Source organism: Sorex fumeus, unplaced genomic scaffold, assembly GCF_029834395.1.
Source record: "Sorex fumeus unplaced genomic scaffold, SorFum_2.1 ptg000061l, whole genome shotgun sequence".
Classification (NCBI taxonomy): domain Eukaryota; kingdom Metazoa; phylum Chordata; class Mammalia; order Eulipotyphla; family Soricidae; genus Sorex; species Sorex fumeus.
In genome coordinates, this window is record NW_026606118.1 from 57,509,353 (window position 1) to 57,526,791 (window position 17,439).

At 45.8% G+C, this 17,439-nt stretch overlaps 1 protein-coding gene across 1 annotated transcript in view; it reads left to right on the forward strand.

Moving 5' to 3' along the window:
* XPO5 (exportin 5) overlaps positions 1–17,439 on the forward strand; it is a 43,677-nt gene that overhangs the window by 10,845 nt on the left and 15,393 nt on the right. The window contains exons 7-15 of the mRNA XM_056125883.1: positions 1,441–1,626; positions 3,795–3,871; positions 5,113–5,212; positions 7,657–7,740; positions 8,876–9,001; positions 10,659–10,749; positions 12,824–12,952; positions 14,146–14,264; positions 15,854–16,009. Coding sequence (XP_055981858.1) covers positions 1,441–1,626; positions 3,795–3,871; positions 5,113–5,212; positions 7,657–7,740; positions 8,876–9,001; positions 10,659–10,749; positions 12,824–12,952; positions 14,146–14,264; positions 15,854–16,009 — 1,068 coding nt within the window. The remainder of the gene's footprint in view (positions 1–1,440; positions 1,627–3,794; positions 3,872–5,112; positions 5,213–7,656; positions 7,741–8,875; positions 9,002–10,658; positions 10,750–12,823; positions 12,953–14,145; positions 14,265–15,853; positions 16,010–17,439) is intronic.

Consider the following 17,439-nt stretch of genomic DNA (forward strand, 5'->3'; position numbering starts at 1 on the left):
CCGATTTCAGTGTCATCGGCTCTGTGCTTTGGATATTTAACTCATTCCTTAACATCACTGATGTACCTTGACCCTGGCATCTGTTGCTTCTCATCTGTCTCTTCTCCCCCACCCTCTGCTCCCCCCTTCTTTTTCCTTCTCCCTATACTCTGGGGCCAAGAATTATCTAGGTATTCCCCCTTTAAACCATTGCATTTCCTTATCTAAATACCACATATCAGTAATATCCTGTATTCTTCTCACTGTATTAAGCATGATACCTTCCATTTCCATAATAAGCTTTTTTTTTAAGATGCCAGGATTTATAATAAATTTACATTCTAATTTTTTTTTTTTTAATTTGGAGGCACACCCAGCACGCTCAGGGATTACTCATGGCTCTGCACTCAGATCATTCTGGCAGAGTTTTGGATGCCAGGGATCAAACCCAAATCAGCCTCATGAGCACCTTACTCGTTGAGCTGATTCTCCAGGCCCTATGAAACGTTAATAACAGGGTTTCACTGTACAGTGTTCCAGTACCACACTCTGCCAGAGTGTCCCTTCCCCTCAACCTATCACCCCCCCCCATGTACTCTTACTGGGGGGTGTCCAAAATATCTTTGGGTACATGTACAATTTTCTAAACTGAAAAATGAAAAAATAGAAGAGGCCAAGCTGTGACGAGACACCCGGGGCCTCACGGGATGGGGTGGAGCCGGCCCTTGTTCTCCCCCACCCCAGCGAAACTCCGAGTCGCCTAAGATCAGTCCCTCCGGTTACTGATCAAGCTGCTTAATGGCCATGATCCCAGAGGCACACATGCAAAACTCGGAACCTAGTGGCTTTGGGCAGAAATCCCTCCAGGTTTAGTTATTAAAATTTCAGAATTCCAAAATCGCGCGGCTGCGACATCATATGCTATTCATAATCAGCAGTAGAAAACAAATTGTCTAATGTTGCCTTTTTGGCAGGTCTGAGTGTTGGGGAAAATCCCAAATAATAATGGTGGGATTTTCGGTGTCGAAATATTGAATGTAATCAAAGTAGAGAGAGAGTAATGTGGAAATCATCTGCCCCACAGGTAGGGGGAGAGTGTGGGATGGGGGCATACTGGGGTTTATGGTGGTGGAGAATGAGCACTGGTGAAGGGACGGGTGTTTCATCATTGTATGACTGAGACTTAAACCCGAAAGCTTTGTAACTGCTCTCACGGTGATTCAATAAATAAATTTATTTTTTAAAAAAAATAGAAGGAAACAGAGAGGACCGGGATTAAGATACTTGCCTTGCATCCTCGAAACCCTGGTTCAAATCCTCAGCACTACATGCAGTGCCCCGAGCCCTTCCGCTAGCTAGGGCCCCAAACCCAAAATAGAAATAAAATTGGGGACTAGAAGGGGCTCAGGTGTAATTACGGTACCCTTGTCTCTTGTCAAAAGTCGTTTCCTTTTCACATAGGCCCAGGCAAACTGTCGTGTAGGAGCCGCGGCACTGAATACTCTGGCCGGCTACATTGACTGGGTGTCCATGACTCACATCACTGCTGAGAACTGTAAACTCTTGGAGATGCTGTGCCTGCTTCTCAATGAGCAGGAGCTGCAGTTGGGAGCAGCTGAGTGTCTGCTCATTGCAGTCAGCAGGAAAGTAAGTCACCACTTCAAACTGACTTTTATCTTGGAGACGGGAGAGAGAGTGAGAATGAATGTGTGTGCAGTTGCATGTTGTAGCAGAAAGACATGTAAAGATTTGGCTTCTTTTCACATCAACTTGCTGCCTTTTAGCCGTCTCTGGTCCCTTTAGGCATGTTATGTGACCATTCAGATAGTGAGGTACAGACACTTGTCAGACTTTTTGGTTTGGATTTTGGTGGGACCAGGATATAAAATACGTACTGTACTTTTGACCAACATTCCCTCTCAGGCTGCTAAACTTTGAGAACAACTGAATCTTGACACATGGGAGATAAATTTAATATCATAGTTTACTTAGTTTTCATTTTGGTGTTTGGGCCAATTCAGTGGTGCTCAGAGGTTACTCTTGGCTCTGTGCTCAAGGGTCATTCCTGACAGGCATAGGGGACCATGTGGGGTGCCAGGAATCAAATCTGGGTCAGCTCTGTGCAAGGTGTTACCCAGTATACTGTCTCTCCAGCACCTAATACCCAAGTTTAAAACTCAGTTTAATGTCAAAGAGTGTTGGGTAGTTAATGCACTGGCTTTTTTATGGTCGTACATCACTAACGACAAGGCCAAGTTCTGAAAAATTGAGTGGTTTCTCTGTGCGAGTGTTGGAGTGTATGTAGTTGCACAACCTGCATGGAATGTGCTAGAGTTTACTGGAACTTTTTTGTTTTGTTTTGTTTTGCTTTTGGGGTCACACCCTGCAATGCACAGGGGTTACTCCTGGCTCTGCGCTCATGAATTACCCCTGGCAGTGCTCAGGGGACCATATGGGTTGCTGGGAACCGAACCCTGTTTGGCTGCGTGCAAGGCAAACACCCTACCCGCTGTGCTATTGCTCCAGCCCCTCACTGGAACTTTTTTGACTTCGAGTCTATTTAGTCTGCTGACTACCGCAGAGCTGACTGCTCGGGACCATTGTTGTGTACACTCACTGTAGTTGACCAAGGCAGACCTAAAATTAAGTAGCACAGAGCTGTTATCTGTCTCGTCTCTTTACTTCAGTTCTGGTCACACACTTGGCAGTGCTGGGGGACTGGTTCGAGAGAGGGTACCCAGGGCCCCAGCCTTCTGAGGATCTGCCCTGTCCAAGGGCTTGTTTTTTCCTTCACATCTAATTCACAGACTCACCAGTGAATATATTTAAAAATGGGAGCTGGGTTATAGACTAAACATGATTGTCACCCATTGCCTCTTCTGCAAACCACAACACCCAATATGAGAGAGAGAACAAAAGGGAATGCCCTACCACAGAGGCAGGGTGGGAAGAGAGGGATGGGGGGTGGGAGGGATACTGGGATCCGTGGTGGTGGGAAATGGGCACTGGTGAAGGGATGGGTAGTTGATCATTGTATAATTGAAACCCAAGCACAAAAATGTGTAAGTCTGCAACTGTACCTCATGATGTCTCACTATTAAAATTTTTTTAATATTAAAAATACTTCAGAGAAAAAAAAATAGAATTTTTTTTTAAAATGGGAGCTGGGTACCAGAGATAGAGCACAGTGGGTAGGGCATTAGCCCTGCAAAGCATTGGATTCGGGTTTGATCTATGGACACCCCATGTGGTCCCTTGTACCACTAGATCACGAGAAAGTCCTGAGCGCAGCTGGGTGTCACCCCCAAACTGGAAGAAAACGAATGGGTAGGCATGTGCGTAGGAACAGTATGGAGGTTCAGGTGCTTGTCTTGCTTGTGTCCAAACCCAGCTCAATCCAGGCACCCCATCGGTGCCCCAAAGCACCGCCAGGGTGCACCCCTGAATCCTGAGTGTTGCTGGGGGGGGGGGGGGGGCCACAAACCCTTCCTCAAACCTTCCCTGTGGAAAAGTCAAGAGGTCTAAGAAGACACCAGAGAAGTGGTTTCGGGGGCCCGAAAGACAGCTGACACGAGCGAAGGGCGGGCCTTGAGGTTGGTATCCCAGAGTCCTCGGCTCCCTTCAACCCGCTGCCAGGAGTGGCCACCAAAAGGCGTATTGAACAAGGGGGGGGCCTTTCCCTCTGGGGCAGTCGCACAGAGCCTTGTGAGAAGTTACGAGTATGTTGGTCGCATCGATAAAGAATACATTAGTGCTCGCAAGTTCTAGTAACGTGCTTCATGTTAACTTCTGTTACCCAAAAAAATTGGATCTAGGGCAAGTTGGAAGACCGGAAGCCCTTGATGGTCTTATTTGGCGACGTGGCCATGCATTACATTCTGTCTGCGGCACAGTGAGTATCTGCTCCCCTGTGTTGTGTGTTTTCTCATCTTGTCTTTTTAAAATTCTGGTCGGGCCAGAGAGTGCGGCAGACCATGTGGTGGCGGGCCCTGCTTGTGTCCTTGCAGCTAGCCCCCGGCCGTATATGACCATTCTGAAAGCTGGTGCTGAAATAAGTTGTGATACCCACTTTTTTTGTTGTTGTTGTTCCAGTTTTCCCATTACTTGCAATTTTCCCCTGTCGCTTCATCGTGCTCTCACTCTTTGCTCCTGATGATCCCTACACGTCTTAATAGCTTGGGGCCTTGGCCTCACGATGTTCTAATGTGCTGGGCCTGCTCTGATAACAGAGACCTAGTGCTCTGCCCATCAAAGTGATCAGTGTTGGAGCCAAGATATAGTTCAGGGATAGCACATGTGCATTGTAGAAAGCATGTATCCCTGGTACAGCCCCCCCCCCCCCCCGGCCCCCAAAAAAAAAGAAGTGGAGGTCTTAATATGTTCATTGGGAAATGTATACATAAACCTGCAATATGTGTTCTGTCTTAAAATACTGGTTTCCGGTTACATTTTGATTGTGCTGGAAATTGAACTGTTCCTACTATGTGTATCTTCCAGTGAGTCAGGCACACTAACGCATTTGTCTTCACAATAGTTTCTGTCAATATCTTCTCTTGCTCTTGGTCTCAAGGATGAACAGTGATTACTTAAAATCCCTTATTTTGCATTCTGATACCATTTTTACAATGGCTTTCTTTTTTCTCTGTTGACACCTCTTTCTAGGGAGTCCTTTGTTTTTTTTTTTTGTTTTGTTTTGTTTTGTTTGCTTGTTTCTTTTTCTTTTTTGGGCCACATCTGACAATGCTCAGGGTCTACTCCTGGCTCTGCACTGAGGAATCACTCCCGGTGGGTTCAGGGGACCATGTGGGATGCCAGAGATCAAACCCAGGTTGGCCATATGCAAAGGAAGCACCTTAACCCTATATTAGCTCTAGTCTCATTACACATATAAGTGTATTCATTCTTTAATAATAATTCCAGAGTGTCCAGAGTGATAGTCCTGTGGATCGGACACTTGCCTTGCACACATGGTGTGAGGCACATACCCTACCCGCTAAACTATCTCCCTGGCCCTAGCCTAGGGAAACTCAAATGATCCGCTGAAATCGGGTGTTCGGGCACAGATCATACAACTCCATTTGAGGCCAGTCCGTTTGGCTCTCAGTGCTAATCGTGTTGTTTCTCATCTGACAGGACTGCTGACGGAGGAGGCCTGGTAGAGAAACACTACGTCTTTCTGAAGAGACTGTGTCAGGTGTTGTGTGCTCTGGGCAGTCAGCTGTGTGCATTGCTGGTGAGCACCGGCTCCAGGGTTGCAGGACCATTGGAGAGCCTTTAAAACTAGATGTTGAAAAGCGCCAGGTGCCTTGATTTTAGCCTGGTGTGAAGCAGCGTGCTACACATTATTTCATGTGACTTTCTATATTGAATTGTTTTAATCCAGTATGAACAAGAAAATAGCGTTCTTCAACTTTGGGGTGGGGTGGGGAAGGGGTTTGGGCCACTCAGGAGTTACTCCTGACTCTACTCAGGAATCACTCCTGGCGTAGGGGACCATATGCAGTGTTGGGGATCGAACCCAGGTCAGGTATGTGCAAGGAAGGTGACTTGACCTGCTGTAATATTCTCTGCCCCCCTTCAATCTTTTTATACCTCCCGACCTACAATTTTGTGCCCTGTCCTGCAAATGGGACAGAAGGCAGCAATAGTTTGCAGTCTTTCTACATCTACATGTCAGCTGCTGCACCGTGAGATACACAGTTACAAAGTATATGAACACATGATTGGGTTTTAGTGATACAATGTTCCAATAATCATCCTTTTACCAGTATTCACTTCCTGTGGCTATAGGCCACTCCTTTTCTGTTTTGATTTTTGAACCTGGTGGTGCTCAGGACTTACTCCTGGTTCTGCACTCTTTTCTGGTAGGGCTTCAGGGACATGTGGTGCTGGGGATCGAGCCTGGGTCAGGTGCATATAAGGCAAGTGTCCTATCCATTGTGCTGTTGCTCCGGCCCCTTATCCACTGCTTTCATAGTTGGTTGCTTTTTTTAATAGTGAGTGAGTAAAGGCCCTCCCGTTGATCATCGATTTGCTCGAGCGGGCCCAGTAACGTCTCCATTGGAGACTTTGTTGTTACTGTGTCTGGCATATCGAATGCGTCACGGGGAGCTTGCCAGGCTCTGCCGTGCGGGCGAGATACTCTCGGTAGCTTGCCGGGCTCTCCGAGAGGGGCAGAGGAATCGAACTCGGATCGGCCATGTTCGCTTTTTTTAATACCTAGAATTTTTTTCTTTTTGGGTCACACCTAGCAATGCTCAGGGATTAATCCTGGCTCTGCACTCAGGAATTACTCCTGGCGGTGCTCAGGGGACCATATGGGATGCTGGGAATCGAACCCGGGTCGGCCGCGTACAATGCAAACACCCTACCCACTGTGCTATCGCTCCAGCCCCAATACCTAGAATTTTTAAAAAAATTTTTTTTTACTGTTACTGGTGGTGTGGTCTTGGATCATACCCAGGGGTATTTGAGGTTACTCCTGACAGTGCTCAGGTGACCCTCTGGAACCGAGAATCTCCCCAACATCCATTCTGTAAGTTCCAGATTGTCTGCACTGTTATTTTTGTGAGTTTTGTTGGTCGTATTCCATCAGTCTGCTGAGTACTACCCTTTTAAGTCCTGTTGGGTCATAAAACATCCTGGGTTTGAGTAAAGAACTCGTTCCAAGTCTATAGGAAATACTGTCTCATAAAAGAAGTTGCCTGGAAATACCTGTCTCTAGGGAAATATTTAATACTTATAAGTTATAAGAGAGAACATTGCAATTTGCAGACATCGGCATTTGTTTGTTCTGACTTGTGGTGACTTGGATGTTCAGATCAGACGTTAAGTGAGTGGGTGTTCTGAGCCCTGGAGCACTTACTTAGGAAACTGAGTTCCAGACATGGGAATAGATCAAGTCTGAAAGCAGCACAGATTTCATGGTGTGATTTTTAGAATGAATGCACCTTCATGTGTCTATTTTACCAAAGAAGTGAGTGCTAATGGTGAGGTAAAGAGCTCTCCTGTTTTGTGGTCTCTTGAAATCATGTTTTCCTTGGCCACCAGGAAACTTAACATCCTTTCTTTTTTTTTTTTTTTTTGCGTTTTCAGTCACACCTGGCGATGCACAGGGGTTACTCCTGGCTTTGCACTCAAGAATTACTTCTGGCACTGCTTGGGGAACCATGTGGGATGCTTTGAATTGAGCCCGGGTCTGCCGCATGCAAGGCAAACGCCCTACCCTCTGTACTATTGCTCCAGCCCCTTAACATCCTTTCAAAGCTGCCATTTTTTTTTTATTTTTTGTTTATTTATTTATTTATCTTTTTTGGTCACACCCAGCGATGCTCAGGGGTTACTCCTGGCTCTGCACTCAGGAATCACTCCTGGCGGTGCTCGGGGGACCATATGGGATGCTGGGAATCGAACCCGGGTCGGCTGCATGCAAGTCAAACACCCTACCCGCTGTGCTATCGCTCCAGCCCCCATAAAGCTGCCATTTTTAATTTAGAATAGTTACGGTAATAAGTATACAGTGGTGCTGGCATCTGTGGTCTGGTACAGTTACCTCACCGTCATCCAAGTGCCCTGCACTCCTGCCTGCCGCCGAGCTGCTGTTTTGGTGGGCTTCTGTTGTTCCCACTCTGTTCAGCCCCCATCTGTGTCTTTAACCAAGCTCTCTTTTTCCTGCAGGGTGTGGATTCTGATGCAGAAACACCAGCTAACTTTGGAAAATACCTGGAATCTTTTCTTGCTTTCACAACCCATCCGAGCCAGGTAAAACTCAAATTAGAGAACTTCAGGTTTTAGTTTGATGGCTCATTAAGTCATACAGCCTGGGGTGTTGATGAAATCCCTGTGTAGGCTGACACTTGGAAGGCGCTGAGGAATCAGAATTTTATTTTCAGTAAGGGAACTATTGAGTCTTCTTTCCTTTTTCCTTTCTTCTGTTTGGTTCTGGGGGTGCCCATCTGGCAGGGGGCTTGGGTTACTTTCAGCCTGTTGTGTGGAGGCCCCTCAAGTGCCAGGACTAGCCCTGGAGCTGCGTGTACATGGCATGGGACCAGCCCTCTGCTTCATCACGCCATTCCCAGGTCTTTCTGACTGTGCTTGGCTCGGTCTCAGTTACTCTTCCCCTTGCAGGGATATTCTATTTAATATTCAGTCAGAAGTGAAATATGGTCCACGTAGTTTACTACTAAGGAATTTTTGTTGGGGCCAGAGTGAAAGCAGGTAGGACATTTGCCTTGCACCCTGCAGAAACAGTCAGGCCCCCCGACATCCCATGTGATCCCCTGCACACAGGGCCAGGAGGAAGCCCTGAGCACTGCTGAGTGTGGCCCCAAACCAAAACAAAACAGAAAGGTTTTTTGCAAGTGTGATGTTGGAAGGGCTCGACCCAGAGCCTTCTGCATGCCGTATGGTTGGCCTCACTTAACAGAGGTCTCACTGTGTTACTGCAAAATTAATTCCTTCCAATTCAAGATTTTCTTGTAATAGTGCCCAGATTTTCTTCTAATGTTACCCCGAGGGTTTCACATACCTCCTTGCATTAAAGAGAATGTGGTAGATCAATGTCAAGCCCCACTGCAGGATCTGCGTAACTGCATTGGTTACTGATGCACTCCAGCAACCTGTCCTGGAGAACCGAGGAGCCAGCAGTGGGCCTGGGTCAGCAGGAAGTGCTGGTTCATTTGAAGAAGGTAGATTACTAGGGAGGCGGGGAGTGAGGCCCACTCTGAAAGGCATTATTAAGGCAAGGAAGTTTGGGAACCTCTCCACAACAGCGTGGAAAGTTTAAAAGTATTCTATGGTTTTATTTCTGTGGAAAGAAACATAGTTCATCATTGTCAGTCATTATGGCTATGTAAAATTAAATCCTGAAATTGATTTGATATTTTTTTTCCTTCAGTTTCTCCGCAGCTCCACGCAGATGACCTGGGGGGCCCTCTTCCGCCACGAAATCCTGTCCCGTGATCCTGTGCTGTTAGCCATAATCCCAAAGTATCTCCGGGTTTCTATGACGAACTTGGTCAGGGTATGTCATGGGAATCTGGATCTCCAGTGTATAGATGAAGATGCATGAGACCCCAGTTGTGGCAGCAGCCCCATCTTGGTCACTGAGATTCTTAATTGGGTATATTGTCTATTCCTCAAAAAAGTTCAGGGGCTGGAGTGATAGCACAGCGGGTAGGGCATTTACCTTGCACGTGTCCGACCCGGGTTCGATTTCCAACATCCCATATGGTCTCCTGCGCACCGCCAGGAGAATTCCTGAGTGCATGAGCCAGGAGTAACCCCTGTGCATCGCCAGGTTTGACCCAAAAAAGAAAGAAAAAGAAAGTTGAGGGGCTGGAGTGATGGTACAGTGGGTAGGACACTTGTCTTGCACAAGATTGATGTTGGTTTGATTCCCAGCATTCCATATGGTCCCCTGAGCGTCGCCAGGAGTTACTGCTGAGTGCAGAGCCAGGAGTAACCCCTGAGCATGGCCGGTTATGGCTCAGAAACAAGATAAAAAAAAATCCATTCTGGACATACCTATTCTTTCATACCTGGGGCCATTTTTTTCTTTGTTTTCAAGTGTTGGGCTAGGTGTTAGGAAAGAGACGTGAAAGTGGCCGTGCAGTGTGACAATGCAGAAGCTAAAAGTGGAAGGGCTTAATTTTTGGGTCACACCCAGCTCTGCCCAGGCCTTACTCCTGACTACATTCTGGGATCACTCCCGGGTGGTGGCTCAGGAAACCGTATAGGGTGTCGGGGATCGAACCCAGTCAGCTGCAAGCAAGGCAAGCTCCAGAGTACTATGTCTCTGGCCCTTTTTTTGTAGTTTGGGAGATTATAATAGCGTTAGAGTTTATGATATCAATATACAACATAACTACACCCCTCCCCACTGAAGTGACTCCGACCTTCCTCCACTGTAATTTTTTCAAATATTTTTTTAATGAAACACACAAAATTCCATGCTTAGTATTTAGGGAAATAGTGTCTCAGATCTTTTGAACTAACTGCATGCTCTATTAGCACTTTTTTGGGGGAACATTCTTGTTCTCAAAGACCTTTAATAAATTATAGAATTTAATTCTCCCTGAGTGGGATGGAGCGATGGCGCTGCGGGTGCGCGCAGCCAGCCTGGCCGAGCTGGGTTCGATTCCTCCGCCCCTCTCGGAGAGCCCGGCAAGCTACCGAAGGTATCTCGCCCGCATGGCAAAGCCTGGCAAGCTCCCCAAGACGTATTCGATATGCCAAACACAGTAACAACAAAGTCTCACCATGGAGACGTTACAGGGCCTGCTCGAGAAAATGGGGCGGAGGAATCGAACCCGGCTCGGCTGGGCTGGCTGCGTGCACGCCTTCCCCGCTGTGCTATCGCTCCAGCCCACTTAGGGAGAATTAAATTATTAAAGGTCTTTGAGAACAAGAATGTCCCTAAGGAAAGGTGCTAACAGAGGACAGTGACAATTCTCCCTGAGTAACTTTGGAGAGAGTATTAAATGAAATTTTTTCTTCTCAGGATTGTTGGAACCGAGGGTAAACCATAGATTGGGGTAGGACAGAAGCAGCTATTGCAAGGTGTCCTCCGTGCACCCTATTCACTCTGTAACAGACTGTCACGTACTTATGTTGCTCCTGCAGCCTGGGACTCAGAAGCTTCCTTTTCATCCCGATTCCAATTGTCTTTCTCTTTCCAGATGGGCTTTCCTTCTAAAACAGACAGCCCTAGTTGTGAATATTCTCGGTTTGATTTTGATAGCGATGAAGACTTCAATGCTTTCTTCAACTGTAAGTGATATTGACCTGGAGTTTCTCCCAGCAGCCTCAGAATGGCCACTGCTGTGCTGGACCCTGTGCATGGCCTGTGCGGTTCTGTGGTGGAGCATCCCGAGTGTGTAAAGCAGCCCGTCTAAGCCTCTAGTTTCACACTGCAGCAGAGAGCTCTGGCAGTGCAGTGATTTAGACACTTTTGCATACACCCTGCCTTCGGACAGTAATGTTTAGAGATGGTATGTTTAAAGCACTCCTGGATTTTTTTTTTTATACTTAGTATTCCATACCATCTTATTTTGCAGGTATTATTCTGTTGTGGAATCTCTATATACTATACCATCATACTATATATCTATACTGTCTTAATTTGCAGGTAAATTTTGTTCTGGGTTTTCTATACTTTCTCTAACAGACACACCCCAGGTGGGATGGTACAAATAATAGTTTATTGAAAAATTCGTTTGCTCTGCAACGCCCCCATTTATAGTGTACAACTGAGTGCTTATTTTCAAAGTTGTAAAATTATTTCTATTCTCAATTTCAGATCATTTTTATGTGTCCCCCCAAAAAAAAAATTTAAAAAAAAAAAACCCTGCACAAGTTAACAGACCACTTCCAATCTTCTGATAATTCCCAGTCTTGGATAACCACTAATTCAATTTCTGTATTAACAATTTTATTGTCGTATAAATGGAATCGGGCTGAAGCGATAGCACAGCGGTAGGGCATTTGCCTTGCACGCAGCCACCCGAGTTCGATTCCTCCGCCCCTCTTGGAGAGCCTGGCAAGCTACCGAGAGTATCTCGCCCGCACGGCAGAGCCTGGCAAGCTCCCCATGACGTATTCGATATGCCAAACACAGTAACAACAAAGTCTCCAATGGAGACGTTACTGGGCCCGCTCGAGCAAATCAATGAACAACGGGAGGACAGTGACAGTGATAAAAGGAATCACATGTGGTCCTTTGTAATTGCTTAAATATTTTTTAAGATTTTATTCATATTGTATCGTTTACATTTACATTGTCAGTAATGTTTAATTTCTGTAGCTATATGCTACAGTTTGTCTATCATAAATTTGAATTTTTTTCATTTTTTGACGGCTATGCACAAGTTTTTATGTAGACATGTTTTTATTTATTTGGGGGTTAATGCCATGGAAGGAAAATACTGGATCATGACGGTACTTGAGTGATTATTCTCAAGAAATTCCAAATTTTTCACAGTAACAACCATTTTATATTTTCTCCAGTCTGATCATCTAATCCCCATAAAAATGCCACACCTTTGAGTTTGCTGTTTTCAGATCTAGCTAGTAAGATCATTTCTAGAGGTAATCTATTTTTTAATTATTGTAGTTTTGTTTTGTTTTGTTTTTCAATTTTTGGGGTCATCCCCAGTGATGAGCAGGGGCTTCTCCTGACGCTGTGCACAGTGTTGACTCCAGGAGTCAACCATAAGCAGTTCAGGGGATCTAATGGGCTCAGCCGCTTGCACCTGATGCAATACTTCATTGTACCTTACCCCCCTTCCAGCCTACTCCCAACCTGCCCCCCTCACACATTTTTCTCCCTGGCCCTACATTTGTTGTTTATTTCTTTGGGGTGGGGGTGGTCCATACCCAGGATTTACTCCTGGCTCGGTGCTTAGGAATCATTCCCAGTGGGGCTGAGGGGACTGTATGTGATTCCAGGGGTCCAACCTGGGTTGGCCGTGTGCCAGGAAAGCGCCCTGCCCACAGTGCTATTGGCTCTGGCTCCCTATGGAGAGTAGCCCCAGAGGTCCTTGGACTTAATCCTGGCTCTGTGCTCAGGAGTCTCTCCTGGTGGTGCCCAGGGGTCCATATGTGCTGCTGGGGATTGAACCGAGATCTGCCACCCTCAAGGCAAGTGCCCTACCCACCGAACTATTTCTCAGGTCTAATAAAACGTCATTAAGCATTTGGCACAGTTAAAACCCAAGTCTGTAGAAGTCTCTGAACACTGTCTACATATAAAGAATCTGAACATCTTCCCCATGGAATGGATTAAAGAATGAACATTAGATGTCCCTTCCATGCAGGCTATTGATTCATGTTTTTCTCTTGGCAGCCTCCCGGGCCCAACAAGGAGAAGTCATGAGATTAGCATGTCGTTTAGATCCCAAGACTAGTTTCCAAATGGCTTCCGAGTGGCTAAAGTATCAGTTATCAACTGCCATTGACACTGGATCCGCGAACTGTAAGTTTTTAACTTTTTGAGTGTCGGTGAAGTATTGCATCAGAAATGTATGAAGAAAATCTCAGTTTTATTTACTAATAATAGACTAGGGGTCAAAAGCAGACCTACTTCTCGGTCACGTCAAGAATGAGCCTTCTTGGAGCCAGAGTGATAGTACAGCATAGAGGGTTCAATGTTGCACACAGCCAACCCGGGTTCAATCCCCAGCATCCCATATGCTCCCCTGAGCACCACCAGGAGTAATCCTTGAGTTTAGAGCCAGAATTAAGCATCTAAGCATCTAAGCCCTAAGCATCACTGGGTATGATCCAGAAAGCGAAAGAAAGGGGGGGAGGGGAAGGAAGGAAGGAAGGAAGGAAGGAAGGAAGGAAGGAAGGAAGGAAGGAAGGAAGGAAGGAAGGAAAAGGAAAGAAAGAAAGAAAGTGCTGCACACAATGAAGGAAATTGGTGCATCTTTTGGCCTGTGCCATGCTATTGGTGTGAGGTGTTCTGATGACGCTTCTGTTGACGATGCTCTCTAGATCTGAAGGGACCATTTTTAGATGTGACGCTGCAGGCGTATTCATTTGAATTTCCCTGTGGAAAAGATTTAGGGGAAGGGTATAGTTATGTTTAGGAAAATGCAAGAAGAGAAAACAATAGAAATAGCTTTGTTTTGGGAATACAAGAGGAAAATAATAGAGTACCCCGGAAAGTAAAGGAGAAGAAATTACGGCGTCCAGGCTGGGCCTGGGCACATCTGGAATGGAGCACACCTTGAGGAAGGGTTCAGTATGTTAATTCTATTCCCCCTAGGTATATTATAAACAGGAGAGAAAGGGAGAATTTCATTAATGTGTATTATCAGTTGCTTCAGTCCATACCCGGCTGACGTTTCCACGTATGTTCTCATTCAGTGTGGGAGATGGCTTTACAGATGAGTCTCTTTCCAGAGGCGAAATCGTAGGTTGTTGATAGAATCCAGCTGGAGGCACAAGAAGAGGCCCTGTCTTCTCTCGTCTCCCCCTCACTCCTCTTGATTGAGAGGTGTGAGATTTCTGGGTTCTGCAACTGTGAAATTATGGGAAGGCTTCTGGCCATGTATTTTCTGTTTCTTCTATGCTGTGACCCTATAATGTTGGAGTGTATGTGTTTGTGTGTGCCTGTGTGTGCATGTGTGTGTGTGTGTGTTTTAAAACCCTGTTCTCCTGCAGCTGGAACTGGAGAAGGTAGCTTCTGCTCCATGTTCTCACCTTCATTTGTGCAGTGGGAAGCCATGACCTTATTTTTGGAAAGTGTGATCAACCAGATGTTTCGAACAGTAGATAAAGAAGTAAGTGTATCTTTGATCTTTTTTTTTAGACTTTGTTTATTCTCAGCCTCATTGTACAACAAATGCCTGAACCTCTATACAATTTTTTTTTTTTTTTTTGCTTTTTGGGTCACACCCGGCGATGCACAGGGGTTACTCCTGGCTCTGCACTCAGGAGTTACTCCTGGCAGTGCTCAGGGGACCATATGGGATGCTGGGAATCGAACCCGGGTTGGCTACGTGCAAGGCAAACACCCTACTCGCTGTGCTGTTTCTCCAGCCCCGAACCTCTATACAATTTACCCTACAAAAATTGTGGGTTTTTTTTTTTTTGCTGGGCCTGATCCGTGAGTACTACAGGTAGAGTGACTGCCTGGCATGCAGCTAACCTGTATTCGACTTCCAGCATACCAGATGGCCACCCAAGCACCACCCGGAGTGATTCCTGAGTGCAGAGCCAAAATAAGTCTTTCTGTTTGTATATGGACCACACCGACAGTGCTCAGGTGTTATTCCTACCTCTCCTGGAAGTGCCTGTGGAACCATATGTGGTACTGGGGATCGAACCCAGGATCAGCTACATATAGGCACGCACCTTAACCCCTTAGTATCTCTCCAGCCTCTAAATAAGCTTTGCTTTGTTTGGGGTTTTGCTCCCCACCCCACAGTGCTCAGGACTGGCTCTGCACTTAGGGATCAAACCCTGGCCAGCCCTGGGCAACGCAAGTGCCCTCTCCGCTGTTCTCGCCCCGAAATAAGCAGTTTTTAAGGAATCGTCAAGTTGTGTTTCTGATTAATAACATGGTTAAAACAAGCACATTGATGAAGAGATTGATGCTGTGTGTGAAGAAGAACAGCAACTTGTTTTAGAAATACATTGTTTCGATCCAGTAATTCCAGTTATCCCCCAAAATCACATGTTCATATTAAATGATCTGATGATGTAGTTGTTAAAAGAATTAAGGCGCTTCTTTGCACACAGCCTGATTCACTCCTTAGGCTCTGTCTGGTTGTTTTGAGTACCAGAAGTGACTCTTGAATACAGAGGTGGGGACGGCCCCCACCCACTGCCGTGTGTGGCCCAGATCCTACAGCTAAAATAAATTGACTGGGGGGCCAGAGAGAGTCCAATGGGCGTGGTGCTTGCCTGGCACACAGCTGATCTAGGTTCGATCCCTGCACCCCATATGGTCCCTCAAGCCTACTTACTAGGCATCACCCCTGAACACTGCTGGGTGTGGACCAAAAACCAAAAGTAAGTAAGACTGGCTAGACCCAAGAAACACTTGGGAATGAAAACAAGAACAGAAACAAATGAAGAAAGTCTAGCCCTTTTTTTTTTTTTACGAGGGTGTATTTAGCATTACTTACGTTTATGAGCAAGAGACATTCTCAATTTTTTGTACAGAAGAAGTTTCGTGAGTGGCAGATGACAGCATCATTTCTGACAACTTCTAGTCATGGGGGTAGTGCCCAGAATTTTAGATTTAAAAGAATATGTCAAACCATGTGTATCACCATTATTATTTATTTATAAACTTGATTTTCATTGAAGTTAAGCAAAATAGTTATCAAGTCCAGCCCATCTCATTTTCCTGTTTGTCTCCTAGGAACTTCCTGTTAATGATGGGATAGAGTTATTGCAGCTGGTCCTGAACTTTGACACCAAGGATCCCCTCATTCTGTCCTGTGTCCTCACTAATGTCTCAGCACTCTTTCCGTTTGTCACTTACAGACCAGAGTTCCTGACCCAGGTCTTCTCTAAGGTAAATCTCTTTGTTTATTTCGGCATTTCTGAGCCAAGTCTCTATGTCATTGGAAAGTGTGTGAGACAAATTAGACCAGTCACATTTATTTATCAGCTATTTCCTCGGTACCTACTATGGATCAGGCACCATCCTGCCGGGGCAGCCCTACCTTTTAGGGGCACTTTGGTGTCGGAGGGTCCCATGAGATGTCATCCAGATGTCTGGCAGGAGGGCACATTTGTGAGAGAAAAGGTTGCTATGGACAGATCGCAGGTTTTCCTTTTAGGTAGAGTACCAATCCTTTGTCAGGAGGAGAGCAAACAGTTGTTTGGAATACTATATTTGAAGTCTCATCTCTAGTTATATCACGCAAAATACTCTGTCGTAGGTTAAAGGGCTCAGCTCCTGGCTGAACAGCAGGTAGGACTCTTGCCTTGCACACAGTATGCCCGGGTTTGATCACCAGTGTCCCAGATGGTCTCCTGAGCCTCCTAAGAGTAACCTCTGAGCACAACCGGGTGTGGCTCAAACACTCCTACCCCCGAAAAAATGTCTAGCCATTGGAAAATTATGGGATAAAGTTTAGGCATCATCAGTAATGGTGTGCCAAAAATAAGACATGGCACCATGGGAAAAAGTATGTCTGAAGAGTTAGATATGCCTCTGGCCACCACAGGGGAAGGACGGTAAAAAGTGAGACGCTCCAAGGTAGAAAAGAGGGGCCGGAGCCATAGTACAGTGGGTAAGAGGCTTGCCTTGCATGCAGCTGACCCAGGTTCGATCCCTGACCATCCCACACGATTCTCCAAGCCCAACAGGAGTGATTCCTGAGTTCAGAGCCAAGAGCACTGTCAGGTGTGGCCCCAAAACAAACAAAAAATATCTAAGAAAAGAGGTAGCCAGAGAAATGGTAATAATATTGCGTGTCCAAGTCCAGTAGAGCTACAAAAAGACAGATCCATTTGTCGTAACAGAGATTTTCTAAGTAATTCTCATTTCTAAGAGACTCCGTTGGGTTTCTCAGTTCAATCTAAGTTTTTGGGTAATAACATGGGTTATTCTTAGATTCTTTCCTGACATTTACTTTTATAAAATGTTATGGTGAAACTTTTAAGCCTCTTGAAAGATTATCAGAAAATGAAGGACTGGAATTTCATATCAGTGGAAACCCTTTGTTATCATATTGTTTACACCTTAGAAATTTTATGGGAAATTTTTGGCAGAGCCTGACAAGCTCCCCGAGGCGTATTCGAGATGCCAAAAACAGTAACAATAACGGGTCTCATTCCCCTGACCCTGAAAGAGCCTCCAGTATGGCACCCTTAGGAAGGACAAGTAAGGAGAGGCTGCTAAAATCTCAGGGCTGGGACGAATGGAGACGTTACTGGCACCTGCTCAAGCAAATCAGTGAACAATAGGATGACATTGATACAGTGATGAGAAATTTT